General features: G+C 45.2%; 1 protein-coding gene across 1 annotated transcript in view; it reads right to left on the reverse strand.

Moving 5' to 3' along the window:
* The window catches only part of impg2a (interphotoreceptor matrix proteoglycan 2a), a 37,424-nt gene that overhangs the window by 11,397 nt on the left and 12,270 nt on the right, over positions 1 to 13,757 (reverse strand). The window contains exons 13-17 of the mRNA XM_080903647.1: positions 9,265 to 9,436; positions 8,153 to 9,093; positions 7,771 to 8,058; positions 7,445 to 7,664; positions 6,483 to 6,693 (exon numbers count right to left, since the gene is read on the reverse strand). Coding sequence (XP_080759773.1) covers positions 6,483 to 6,693; positions 7,445 to 7,664; positions 7,771 to 8,058; positions 8,153 to 9,093; positions 9,265 to 9,436 — 1,832 coding nt within the window. The remainder of the gene's footprint in view (positions 1 to 6,482; positions 6,694 to 7,444; positions 7,665 to 7,770; positions 8,059 to 8,152; positions 9,094 to 9,264; positions 9,437 to 13,757) is intronic.

The raw sequence follows: 13,757 nt of genomic DNA on the forward strand, positions 1-13,757 counted from the left end.
GGACGTCGCTGGACGGCGAAACACAGCGCAAGGGGAGAGACTGTATTGGCAACAGCTGCTGTAATGTTTCATCAGGTGGATTCAGAAAAGACTTCAGGATAAGTGGACATGTGGGTGAGTCTACAGCTAAAGACACGCTGAGTTTCAGTAGCTTAGAGCACCAGATGGAAAGCGGCTTAAAAACGGGCTACTCTGAAGCTGAGATTGTGGAGGCTGTCATACGTGCCATCAGTCCTGGGTTAAAACTAAGGAGCTATTTGGAAGGGAAAGAAGATCTCACATTGACCAGCCTGAGACAAGTTCTAAAAGCCCATTATGCAGAAACGGATGCAACAGTACTGTACCAGCAATTAACCAAAGCTACACAGGGGGCAAATGAAACACCACTTGAGTTCCTGATTAGAGTGCTGGATTTGCGTCAAAAAATCCTTTTCGCATCTGAGCGCACCCAGTCTAGCCTAAAGTATAACAAAGAACTTGTTCAAAGTCAATGTTTTCAGTCCATTAGAACGGGTCTTCTAAATGACAATGTCAGAGCAGAAATGAGAGCATATTTGCAGGATGAAAACTGTAGCGATGAACTCTTATTAATGAAAATGCAAACAGCCCAGTACAATGAAAGCGAGAGAGCATTAAAGGCAAAAGCCCACAGGTCATTTAGAACAGGACTAAATGTAGTTGAGCAGAATGTAGCGCTTACTGATCCCCGCACAAGCCAGCCTGACACAAAACTGGCTAAAACCCTCAAAGATAACTCCTTATTTGCAAAAATTGAGGAAAGTAACTCAGCAATTAGGGAACTCACAGGACAGGTAGCTTCACCAGTGCAAACTGTCCAACGAGATAGAAGTGGTGATGGTGGTAGACAAGTCAGGGCGTACAGAAAGGCAGCTCAGAGACCAAAAAGGCGATGCTCTGCATGTCAACAAGAAAACAGGGACTGTGACCATTGTTTCAAATGTGGCAGTGACTCTCACTGGGCAAAGGGATGTAAAGTAAGGGGAGCTCAGAAGCAGGAAAACTGGGCGGGGCTGTGACTGCGGGACAAGCCACAGCTTTACCACCAATGTCCCAATGTGATAACATTCCCAAGGCCCAAAGCTTATCCCTAGCATCACCAACTGACTCAGGAAATCCTAAAATTAGGAACCAACCCCCAAACGTGTTAAATTTAAGTACCAAAAAAAGAAAAGTAGCACAGCTCGTGGGCAGAAAGTGTCTAGTATGGTGTAGAATGAATAACTGCAAAACACAGGCACTGTGGGACACGGGAGCCCAAGTTTCAATAATGAGTGCATGCTGGAAATCAGACAATTTACCTCACTTAGAAGTTCACCCCATCAGCGATTTACTAAGTAAGGATGAACTTTTAGACTTGAGAGCTGTAAATGGATCTGAAGTCCCTTTCCAGGGTTGGGTAGAAGTTAGCCTTAGCCTTTGTGATTCGAGAGGAAAAGCTGTAGCTCAGAATGAGGTTTGGGTTCCAATCCTAGTAAGTCAGGATGTGATGCAAAAACCAATAATAGGGTTTAATGCTATTGAGGAACTGATAAAAAAAGACACTACTCAGTCCAGTGAAAGCTTGTCTTTACTCAGAAACTCTCTAAGAGTAGGATCAAGCAAAGCAGAAGCACTGTTGAACCTTATCCACACCACCAGTAGCGAGATAGTTACTTATCCTATCAGATCAGGACGCAAAGCTATTGTCGTACCGAGTGGACAAATGTACGGCGTTAGTTGTTCCATCAAAACAGACCTAAAGGTAAAAAGTGAAATGCTTTTTGAGCCAGATGAAAACTTGTCTTTAGATGAGGGTCTGAAATCTAACTGCCAGTTGCTGTCTATATCAGGCAGTACCCGCAAAGTCAATATCTATGTTACTAATGCTACCAAACATGACATTGTGCTGCCACCTAAAACCCTTCTAGGTAACATAGAGAGGGTAACACATAGTTATCCTGTAAATCTCAAAGAAGCTCAGATAGGCTCGATTGTAGAAAAAGACAATCAGAACCCACCTAGCTCAGCAGAAGAGCCTTGGGAACCACCTGTCAATTTGGGCCACCTTAACACAGAACAACAGGCAGTTGTCTTGGAAATGTTAAGGGAGGAGTCAGGCGCATTTGCTAAACACAAAGAGGAAGTTGGTTACATAAAAAATTTAAAAATGGATATCAAACTCACTGATCAGATTCCTGTAGCCAAATCCTATAATGCAGTCCCACGTGCTCTCTATGATGAAGTAAAAAGTCACATTCAGGACTTGTTAAAAAAAGACTTTATTCACAAATCAACCTCACCATATGCCTCTCCAATAGTGTGTGTGAGGAGGCGGGATGGAGGCCTGAGACTGTGTGTTGATTATAGGGGCCTCAATAAAAAGACCATTCCAGACAGACACCCTATTCCACGAATACAGGAAATCCTTGATGGACTTGGCGGCAATAGGTGGTTTAGTGTGCTTGACCAAGGCAAAGCGTACTATCAAGGTGAAATCAGCGAAGACTCAAAAAAATATACCGCCTTCACAACACCCTGGGGGCTGTATGAATGGAATAGAATCCCATTTGGACTCACCAATGCACCTGCAGCTTTCCAGCGGAGCATGGAGGAAAGTTTGGAAGGCTTGAGGGACAAAATATGCACTCCATATTTAGATGATGTTTTGGTGTACAGTCAAACATTTGAACAGCATATTGAAGATTTGAGATCAGTTCTCAAACGTCAGCGGGCTTGGGGAGTAAAACTAAGACCTGATAAATGTGACTTGTTTAAAAATGAGGTCCGCTATGTGGGCAAAATCATTTCAGCAGACGGCTACAAAATGGATGACAAAGAGGTACAAGCAGTACGAGCTTTGAAGGACAACCCACCAACAAACATTAAAGAGCTGAGAAAGCTTTTAGGATACTACCAAAGCTATGTACAAGATTTTTCAAGACATGCAAAGTGCCTATATGATTTACTCTCAGTTGACCACACCCAAACACCAGCGCGGTCAGCCAAGGCGGGGCATGCTGCACCCACCCAAAAAATCATATGGAGTGACAGCCACCAAAAAGCACTAGACTATTTGGTGGATGTTTTGACTAATCCACCTGTGATGGCTTATCCTAAGTTTGAGGAACCCTTCATTCTGCACATCGATGCTTCAGAAGAAGGCCTTGGTGCAGTTTTGTATCAAAGGCAGGACAGTAAATTAAGAGTCATTGGATATGGGTCAAGAACATTAACACAAGCTGAGAGGAACTACAGGTGGCACTCAGGGAAACTTGAGTTTTTGGCACTAAAATGGGCTGTGACTGAGCGCTTTAGAGACTATTTGTTCTATGCTCCCTCAGTGACAGTGTACAGTGATAACAACCCTTTAACCTATGTTTTAGGCACAGCTAAACTGAATGCAACAGGGCACAGATGGGTTTCCGAGCTGGCTGATTTTAACATAACACTGAAATACCGACCCGGAAAAAGTAACGTTGATGCAGACTTTTTGTCCAGAACACCTTCTAGTATGGATTCATACATGTCAGAATGTACTGAGCTGTGTTCGCCTGAAGTGTTAAGCGCAGTACTGAATGCCATTGAAACACAGGAAGACAAACAACTGGATTGGATATCAGCCATAACATGCAATCCAGAAGTAAACAAAATACTTACAGAAAATCTGCCAGATGTGAGGATCACAACGCAGGAGCTATTGCAAGCTCAAAAGCAGGACCCTGCCATAGCTTATGTTCTTAACTTAAAGAGTACTGGTGCGAGTCTTGACAAGACATCAGCGCTCAAAACCCCTACAGGAAAACAGCTACTACACGAGTGGAAAAAGCTGTTTATCTCAGATGACGGGTTGCTGATACGAAAGACTGTGACTTACACTCAGATTGTGATTCCGGAATCGCACAAAGAACTGGTGTACAAACACCTTCACTGCGAAATGGGTCACTTGGGGGTGGACCGTGTGATGAATTTGGCAAGGAGTAGGTTTTATTGGCCGAATATGTACAAAGATATTGAGTTTTTCATCACACAGGTGTGCAAATGTAATATTCAGAAAAAACCTACAGTTCAGTGTAGGGCCCCCATGTGTCACGTGCCGGCTACTGCACCCTTTGAAATGGTTTCAATAGACTATGTCCATCTCGAAAAGAGCAGGGGAGGGTATGAGTATATTTTAGTGTTACAGGACAACTTCACCAAGTTTGCTCAAGCCTACCCTACACGCAACAAATCTGGCAAAACAGCAGCAGACAAAATTTTTAATGACTTTTCCTTGAAATTTGGTTTTCCTGGTAAATTACATCACGATCAAGGCAGAGAATTTGAAAACCATTTATTCAAACAGCTGCAGAAGTACACAGGAATAGCCAATTCAAAGACCACACCCTACCATCCACAGGGGAACCCAGTGGAAAGGTTTAATCGCACCTTGCTGTCAATGCTCCGGACCCTGGATGAGGAAAAGAAAGGAAACTGGAGTGACTATGTAAACAAAGTTGTGCATGCCTATAATTGCACAACTAGTGACTCGACAGGGTACTCGCCCTTTTATTTACTCTTTGGTAGACATCCACGTCTCCCTATTGATGTCATTTTTGGACTGAGTGAGACGAACAAATGCAAATCATATGAGGATTATGCTCACAAATGGCAACAACAAATGAAAGAAGCATATGACATTGCATCCAGAAACATTAAAAAGACTCTGGCAAGAGGGAAATCACATTATGACCTGAAGAGACAAAGTGCTGTACTCTCACCTGGGGACAGGGTACTTGTCAGGAACATGTCAGAGAGGGGAGGCCCGGGAAAGTTACGCTCCTATTGGGAGGATCAAGTTCACATAGTGATCTCTCAAAAGGGGGAAAACAGCCCTGTTTATGAGGTTAAGCCGGAGCGTGGTGCTGGGCGAGGCCGTATCCTCCACCGCAACATGTTAATGCCCTGTAATGCATTACCGCTTCCCACAATAACAAGAACTGAACGAAGCCACACTACACAGACACAAAAACAAAGAGACCTACAAGACGCATCGAACCATATAGAGAGCTCAGATGATGAAGAACAGTATTGGTCTCAGAGAGTGAGGCACCACCACTGTCAGCCTCAAGGGGATTTAATGGTGTCTGCACCTGCTACTGAACTGGACCAGGACCTTCAGCGAAAGAGCACGGAGCTTAGAGTGGATGCTGAAGAGTTTCAAGTAGAAATGGTGAATGGACAAGGTAACGCTGAACATGACACCTCAGCATCATCAGACACTGTTGCTTCGCCAGGTCAGCCCAGTGAAATGAACCCAGAACTGTCGGAACCGCAGCCGAGAAGATCTCAGAGGGAGAGATGTCCACGGAAAATATTGACTTATGATGCGTTTGGCCAACCAGTTCAAAGAGCAATTGGTCACAGTGTTAACCCATTGTATGCCAGTGCAGCAGCACCGCCATTCTATGACCAGTTTGGAGTACCTTGGGCAGCTCTACAGATGCCTTACTATGCAGCTTATGTGCCAGTTAGTTATTATTGAACTGTGAAAGAGTTTTTTTGAATTTAAATGATGTTACTTTTCAAAAATGTATGGGGACTTACAAGGCCTTACCAATATGGTGACACAAGTATTTGATACTTTTGGGATGGTAGCGTAAGACATTGGATCGTTATGTTTGATGAGGTTAATTGTGATTAAATGGTTACTATCTAAGTTGATAAGCTCCGGAGCACGTGATAAAGTGATAGTAATGTCTTAGAGGGTAATAATTGTATGTGGACTGTTGGAAACAACTCAGCATTGTTATAAGCCGATGCTTATCTGGTAAGAGAGTAACATGTGATTCTGTCACCTGAGGTCCAATAGTGCATCATGAAAGTGATCTTAAAGCACTGCTAAATCCTATTCCGACTTACGCCATCTCTACGTTGTCACAAGGAAAAGAGAAGTATAGTTGTTTATTTTTGTTTCTTATTGTCATGTTTCCTCAATGTTGGGACAACATTTATTTAGCAGGGGAGGAATGTAGCACTTGGTAAAGTGTAAAGCTAAAATATGTCCAAAACATTGCATAAATCTGTTGGTATTTGTGTTATTCAACTATATGTTTGGATTTTTGGCTGCTACATGTTTTTCCACCAGTAGGGGGCAGTCACGAAAAAAGAAAAACTATGTTCGAAAAAGGAAAAGAAGAAGAGTGTATTTTTGGGCTCTGTATGTGAAAGCCACGGTTCTGAAGTACCCAAATAAACTCGGTTCTGCTGTTTACACCAAGTTGTCCTGGAGTGGTGTAACATACCCAACAAAGCTATAAAACATAATCTTCATTTTATTTACTTATTTATAATTTGCAAGGCCAGCTAGATTTATGGGGAGACCCAGCTAGCACTTGAAAATCTGTTTATGTGATGGAGTACTAGCCTCACAAATCTGCAAACTCAGACACACTATCCAGCACACAATCTCAGATCACTTCCCCTAATCCCCGCCTGTCACCCACCTGCAGATGGCTCCCTGGCCAGGGATGACGTCGCATTTGCCGTCATTGAGACAAAAGTCAGTCTGCAGCTCACAGATGCTCTGACAGGGCAAGCCATCCACGCTGAAATACCCAGCATTGCAGACGCACTCTGCCTCCCCAGACCACTTGTTCACTTTACACTCAGCGTACTCGTTACACGCCTGGAACTTACAGGGATCGGCCTGGTCACCTGTAAAATAAAATAACCTTCTCAAATGTGCATGGTCAAGAGAACTCAGACTACAAATGAACTACAAATTGAAATAGCTAACAACAAACGGACACGTACTAGTTGAACCCTGGAGTTAGTTACTATACCGGGATATGTCATTCTACTCACACTAACCGGTTGGTCAGAGTGAACAGTAGATAATGATATGTGTCAACATGGCTGCAGTCCAAGGAAGCCTGATTATCTCATTCCAGCTTATCTGTTTGTGACGCTCAGCTCTGCCACAAGTCACAATAATTCAATTCAGTTCAATTCAATTCAGTTTTATTTACGGAGAGCTAATTTTAAACAGGAAGAAACCTTCAGCAGAAGCAAACTCAGCAAGGGGAAAAAGGGGTTGGCAAGGTTTTGTAGGCTTTTGCGCACTGTGCTATACTTTGCCTTAGAATACCTTAGAATACTTTGCAAAGCAATATTCTAAGGTGACAATGAAGTAAGTGTTTAAAATTTATGGAAATAAGCCAATTGCCTTCTTTTCATGAGTTTGTTATACAATGCTAGCATGAAAGCATTTAAAAAGGCTAATTTAGATCCCCAAATACATGCAAGGAAGTAGCTAAAGATAGCTGGTGACAGGTGAGACTTTCTCATAGAACAGTGGTTCTTGGCAACAAGAACAGAAATAGTGATTTCTTTAGGAGACCTTTGACAGGGATCTCAAGAAGAAGTGCTGTCCTTATGACAGCACTGGTTGTCAGTGAGAGCATACCTGATTCAACATCCAGTGAATACTTGTCAATGGCCAGGTTCATGGTCTGGTAGGCTGTGTTACAAAAGTCCTCCAAGATTAAGTAGACAGTTGTTGTGACGCCACGAGCCACAGGCTTCCCGAATTTCATCCGGCTGTTGACTACAATGCTCCCATTTCGGAAGTTCAAGATCTCCAGGTTCTCAAAGTGACTGAGGTTGGATTGTAGGTAGGGCACAAGCTAGGGAACAGTTGAAAAATGTGCAGTTTGATGTTACAAGCAAAAGGATTTTACACAGGATTGTGAATAATGAAAATAACAAATACTGCAAGACGCAGGCATTTACCAGCTCGAGGAAGCGTTGCTCCAGAGCTTTGTACTCTGGGGAACTCTTGTTAAAGAGATCCTCTGAGAAGATCATGTTGGTCACCCTCAGACTAAAGAAAACCATTAGTGCTCGTCCAGGGTTTACAGGCATGGCAATACTAGCCTGGTCTGTGCCGTGGCCCACACCTATTGGGAATCCGGTGCTGCCCTCCTCTGTGTGGTTAATCAAACCATAACCATACTGAACCACATTATAACCATGGTCTCCAGTGGTGGTATCGTCCAAGCCATCATCAGTAGTCTGGATCTAGGCGATAAGAAAGTAAAATGATTTGATTATCAGATGCAGACAGCATACATTTTTTGTTCAAAACAAATCTTGTTTGATTCTATTGCTTTACCTCCACCAGTAAAGGCATGTCTGTGTCAGGCTCATCATCAAAATCAGGGTTTACATAAGAGATACGGGTAAAGGGTGACTCCCTCTCTGGAGACAGAGCAGTTGGTTGGGCAGGGCCCAGAGAATCTGTCACTGGTGGTTCAGGAACATCTTTGTTAACCAGTAAGATTTCATCATCTGTAAGATCTTCTCTAGAGATCTCTGGAGTTTCTGGAGGCTCTTCTACTACAACTGGAGCTTCAGACAGAGCCTCTTCATTTCTTTCGTGATCCTGATTTTCTACTGATTCTTCCAAGCCATTCTCTTCAAATACAGGTTCCTCGGGGCTGGCCGACAGCACATTAATGGCTGAATTTTCTGGTCTTAGGGTGTTAGCCTCCTCATTATCAGGTGGAATATCTGCAGGGTTAGACTCTTCTGATGTCCCCTCAATGGAGTTATCGCCAACAGGAAGAAGACTCATCTTCGTTGGCTCTGGCTGTGATGCTTCACTAGTTATATCTACAGCATCTGGAATTGGTATTTGGGCAGGTAGACCCTTTTCTTCCTTGGTTTCAGTTATGACAGTAAAGATTTCAAGTTCCTCTATAATCTCAACAACATCATCTGGATTCTCCTCTTCCATAGGTACAGCTGTAGGTCCAAATGTCTCTTCCTCAGCTCCAGATGTAACATCTGCATTTATGGTGATTTCTTCTGTTTTCACCTCTTCCTCTGAAGCAGTTTCCCCAAGGGACATTTCCTCCTCTTCTGGAGTGATTGTAGATGGTTCAATTAGCCCCTCCAAAACATCTGGGACTGAACCAGAGGCTTCAATTTCTACTGGGGGTTCAGGCAGTGTGACGCTTCCTGGCAGTTCAGCTGGAAGGTCTTCAGGTGGAGGAGGTTCTACAGAGAAAATCTGCACAGTATCCTCCAGCAACAAACCCTCCTTCTCAATCCCTGAAAAAACAAAGATAAGAAGAAACTCACTCTCTATTATAGAAGATATCTGACATATGATATCTTATGATATTATGATATAAGAACTAATGAAAAAGGTAGTCTTGTATAGCTGGAATGCTATGTGGAAAAATAAAGCATCATATGTAAAATTGCCCAAATAACACTTACCGGCAGCTTCAGGTATACGGAAGGTCAGATCAAGAGCAGGAGATGCAACTTCACTCTCCTCTAGAACAATAACATTATTTTCTATTGTTGCCACTGTGTTGGTTTCTGAAGATTCACTTTTGATGTCCTCTTCCAGCGTCAGGACCTCTGGCGGCTTATCAACAGCACTGATCTGCATCACAAACAGGAGCTCTGATTGGCCAGTCACCAGAGGCAGAGATTTTTAATCTTATCCCCAAACACCCTTTTTACTTTGGTGACAGTGGGAAGGAAAAACTCCCTTTCAACAGGAAGACACCTAGATATATCATGAAAGTTAATTATAGTAAATGCCTGACTTAATGCAAAGCCAGACACATCAGGAGGATTATGTGTGAGCCATGGCAGAGAATGGAGTGATTGCTTAATGCCAACTTTAAGGACACTGCTGGTATGTTAACCAAGCTTTGTTGTGAAATACTGCTTAATCATCTTTTATTAGAACCACATCTAGTGTTGAGGTAAACACTGTGTGTGTAATTAAAGACTGAACAAAGTTAGTTGAGAGTTAGTTGATGGTGTTGCGGTGTTTAACACTGTTGCCTCACATCAAGAAAGTCCTGGGTTTGAATCCATTCTGGGGCTTTTCTATGTGGGTTTTCTCTGTGTCTGTGTGGGTTCTCTCCAGGTACTCTGGCTTAGGTTACATGGTGATTGTAAACCAACCTTAGGTGTGAACGTAAAAGTAAGTGGCCGTCTGTCATTCTGTGTTAGCCCTGCAACAGATTGACAGCCTGTGCTGTGACAGGTAAGACAAGCTCAAGCCCTCTTGCAACTCTGAATTGAGTAACAGGAAGAAAGTGGATAGTTGGAGCTTTCAATATGTATTCTAATGAATGTGCAGCTGGATAGCGTAGTGGTTAGACTACACGCCTTTGGAACAGAGGATCGCAAGTTCGATTCCTGCCTGGGGCGTCTGTATCCAGTAAGGGTCCTAAGGCTAGACCCCCTATGCTAAGCAAGCCTACCGCAGACATGAGCGAGACAGATAAATATGAAGGCATGCCGGCTCGGACGTCGCCCGGATCAACAAGGTCCGCGTCAGGTGTTGAGGAACCAGGGCACCCTGACGAAAAGTGGGCTACTGGAACAAGAAGGCATCGGTGGGCAAGGGACGAAAACAGGGCGTTGTTGGAATGCTACTACGCAAGTAACCCCGGCGGAAGGGGCTACATGAATAGGATGAGGGACCTATGGATTCTTCGATACCCAACATCCACAATGACGGCGAAACAACTAGTAGCTCAGTGTTCCAACATTCGAAAGAAGGGACTGCTCTCACAGCTAGAGATTGACGAGGTACAACACAAATGCTACGGCAAGGAGGAGTCAGGACGCCAGGTCAGGGGGGAGATATCATCACCCCCACCCGAGATTGGGTATATAGCCCCAAGTGTGATAGGAGAAGGATCGTTGAGTGCGAGAGGAACTGACCTGAAAAATAGGATCATGGCCAAGCTTGAAACCTGGATCCCCCGTAGCCGGTTACCAAGATTACGTGAAGTACCCTCAGAAGGTCTGCTAGATGATGTTAATGCAGCACTACGGACAATACCTACAACCACGATTACCGACACTAACAAGCTGATCTACAATACGGCAGCAGTGATCAGTGAGATGCTTGGCTACAAGTTGAACAGCCACAAGGGGCAGTACCCTCCATGGAGAAGGAGGCTAGAGGGCAAGATCAAAGTAGCACGGAGAGAGGTTAGCCAACTAACGGAGTTGCAGAAAGGTGCGACGAATAAGGTGCCTAAGAAATACAGCAAGCTGTCCATACCTGAGGCCTTGGAAACTGCCAAGCAAAGACTCACAGCCTTGGCCAGCCGCTTGAGGAGGTACACCAGAGAGATAGAAGGCAGGAGAATAAACCAGCTGTTCTCCACAGAACCAGCAAAGGTGTACTCTCAGTGGCAAGGGAACAATAAGAGAACAGCACCACCAAGGCTGGAGACGGAGCAATACTGGAAGAGCATATGGGAGAAGGATGCAACCCATAACGGCAATGCTCAGTGGCTAGAGGATCTGAGGGCAGACCACAGCGACCTCCCTGAACAGGGTCCAGTAACCATCACAGTGGCAGATATCCAAGAAAGGGTCTCCAGTATGAAGAGTTGGACAGCACCAGGGCCCGACATGGTTCACGCCTACTGGCTGAAGAAGCTAACTGCACTCCACGAGCGTCTGGCAGCACAAATGAACCAGCTGCTAGTTAACGAGAGACACCCGGAATGGCTAACTGAAGGCCGGACGGTCCTGATCCCCAAGGACCCCAAGAAGGGACCGGTCCCCTCCAACTACCGACCAATAACCTGCCTCAGTACTACATGGAAGCTCCTGTCAGGCATCATATCGGCTAAGATGAACAGGCACATGGGTCAATACATGAGCGGGACACAGAAAGGAATTGGCAAGAATACCAGAGGCGCAAAACACCAGCTACTGGTAGACAGAACAATCAGCCGAGACTGCAAGACCAGACTGACCAACCTGTGCACTGCCTGGATTGATTACAAGAAGGCCTATGACTCAATGCCCCACAGCTGGATACTGGAATGCCCAGAATTGTACAAGATCAATGGGACCCTAAGAGCCTTCATCAGGAACTCAATGGGGATGTGGCGTACAACACTAGAGGCCAACTCCAAGCCCATAGCACAAGTCACCATCAAGTGCGGGATCTACCAAGGAGATGCTCTGTCCCCACTGCTGTTCTGCATAGGCCTGAACCCCCTCAGTGAGATCATTAACAAGACTGGCTACGGATACCGACTACGGAACGGAGCAGTTGTCAGCCACCTCCTGTACATGGATGACATCAAGCTGTATGCCAAGAGTGAACGAGACATCGATTCACTGATCCACACTACCAGGCTATACAGCAATGACATTGGAATGTCGTTCGGACTGGAGAAGTGTAGTCGGATGGTAACAAAGAGAGGGAAGGTAGTCAGAACTGAGGGGATTGAACTACCAGAAGGCAACATTGCAGACATAGAGGACAGTTACAAGTACTTGGGGATCCCGCAGGCGAATGGGAACCATGAAGAGGCCGCTAGAAAAGCTGCAACCACCAAGTACCTGCAGAGGGTCAGGCAAGTCCTGAGGAGTCAGCTGAATGGTAAGAACAAGATCCGGGCCATCAACACGTACGCCCTGCCCGTGATCAGGTACCCTGCTGGGGTAATAGGCTGGCCAAAGGAGGAGATAGAAGCCACTGACATAAAGACAAGAAAGCTCCTTACCATGCATGGAGGGTTTCACCCCAAGTCCAGCACCCTGAGGCTGTACGCTAAGCGGAAGGAAGGGGGCCGGGGACTGGTGAGTGTCAGCACCACAGTCCAGGATGAGACAACGAACATCCAAGAATACATTGGGAAGATGGCCCCAACTGACCGAGTGCTCAGTGAATACCTCAGGCAGCAGAAACCCAAGAAAGAGGAGGGAGACGAGGAACCATCATGGAAGGACAGAGCCCTGCACGGTATGTACCACCGGCAGATAGAGGAGGTGGCTGATATCCAGAAATCCTACCAGTGGCTGGACAAAGCTGGACTGAAAGACAGCACAGAGGCACTAATCATGGCAGCACAAGAACAAGCTCTGAGCACAAGATCCATAGAGGCTGGGGTCTATCACACCAGGCAAGACCCCAGGTGCAGGCTGTGTAAAGATGCCCCAGAGACAATCCAGCACATAACAGCAGGGTGCAAGATGCTAGCAGGCAAGGCATACATGGAACGCCATAACCAAGTGGCCGGCATAGTGTACAGGAACATCTGTGCGGAGTATAACCTGGAAGTCCCGAGGTCAAAATGGGAGATGCCCCCAAGGGTGGTGGAGAATGACCGAGCTAAGATCCTGTGGGACTTCCAGATACAGACGGACAAAATGGTGGTGGCTAACCAACCGGACATAGTGGTGGTAGACAAACAGAAGAAGACGGCCGTAGTGATCGATGTAGCGGTTCCGAATGACAGCAATATCAGGAAGAAGGAACACGAGAAGCTGGAGAAATACCAAGGGCTCAGAGAAGAGCTCGAGAGGATGTGGAGGGTGAAGGTAACGGTGGTCCCCGTGGTAATCGGAGCACTAGGTGCGGTGACTCCCAAGCTAGGCGAGTGGCTCCAGCAGATCCCGGGAACAACATCGGAGATCTCTGTCCAGAAGAGCGCAGTCCTGGGAACAGCTAAGATACTGCGCAGGACCCTCAAGCTCCCAGGCCTCTGGTAGAGGACCCGAGCTTGAGGGATAAACCGCCCGCAGGGGCGTGCTGGGTGTTATATATATATATATATATATATATATATATATATATATATATATATATATATATATGTCTGTACATCTATGTGTCCTATCACCTCCTTATAGGTTGGCATATCTCAATGAAAATGTGCACAGACATAGTCACACATACAGCTATCATTAATATATTTTTTTAGAGAATTGCA

Source organism: Rhamphochromis sp. 'chilingali' (assembly GCF_963969265.1).
Source record: "Rhamphochromis sp. 'chilingali' genome assembly, chromosome: 14".
In the NCBI taxonomy this organism is placed as follows: domain Eukaryota; kingdom Metazoa; phylum Chordata; class Actinopteri; order Cichliformes; family Cichlidae; genus Rhamphochromis; species Rhamphochromis sp. 'chilingali'.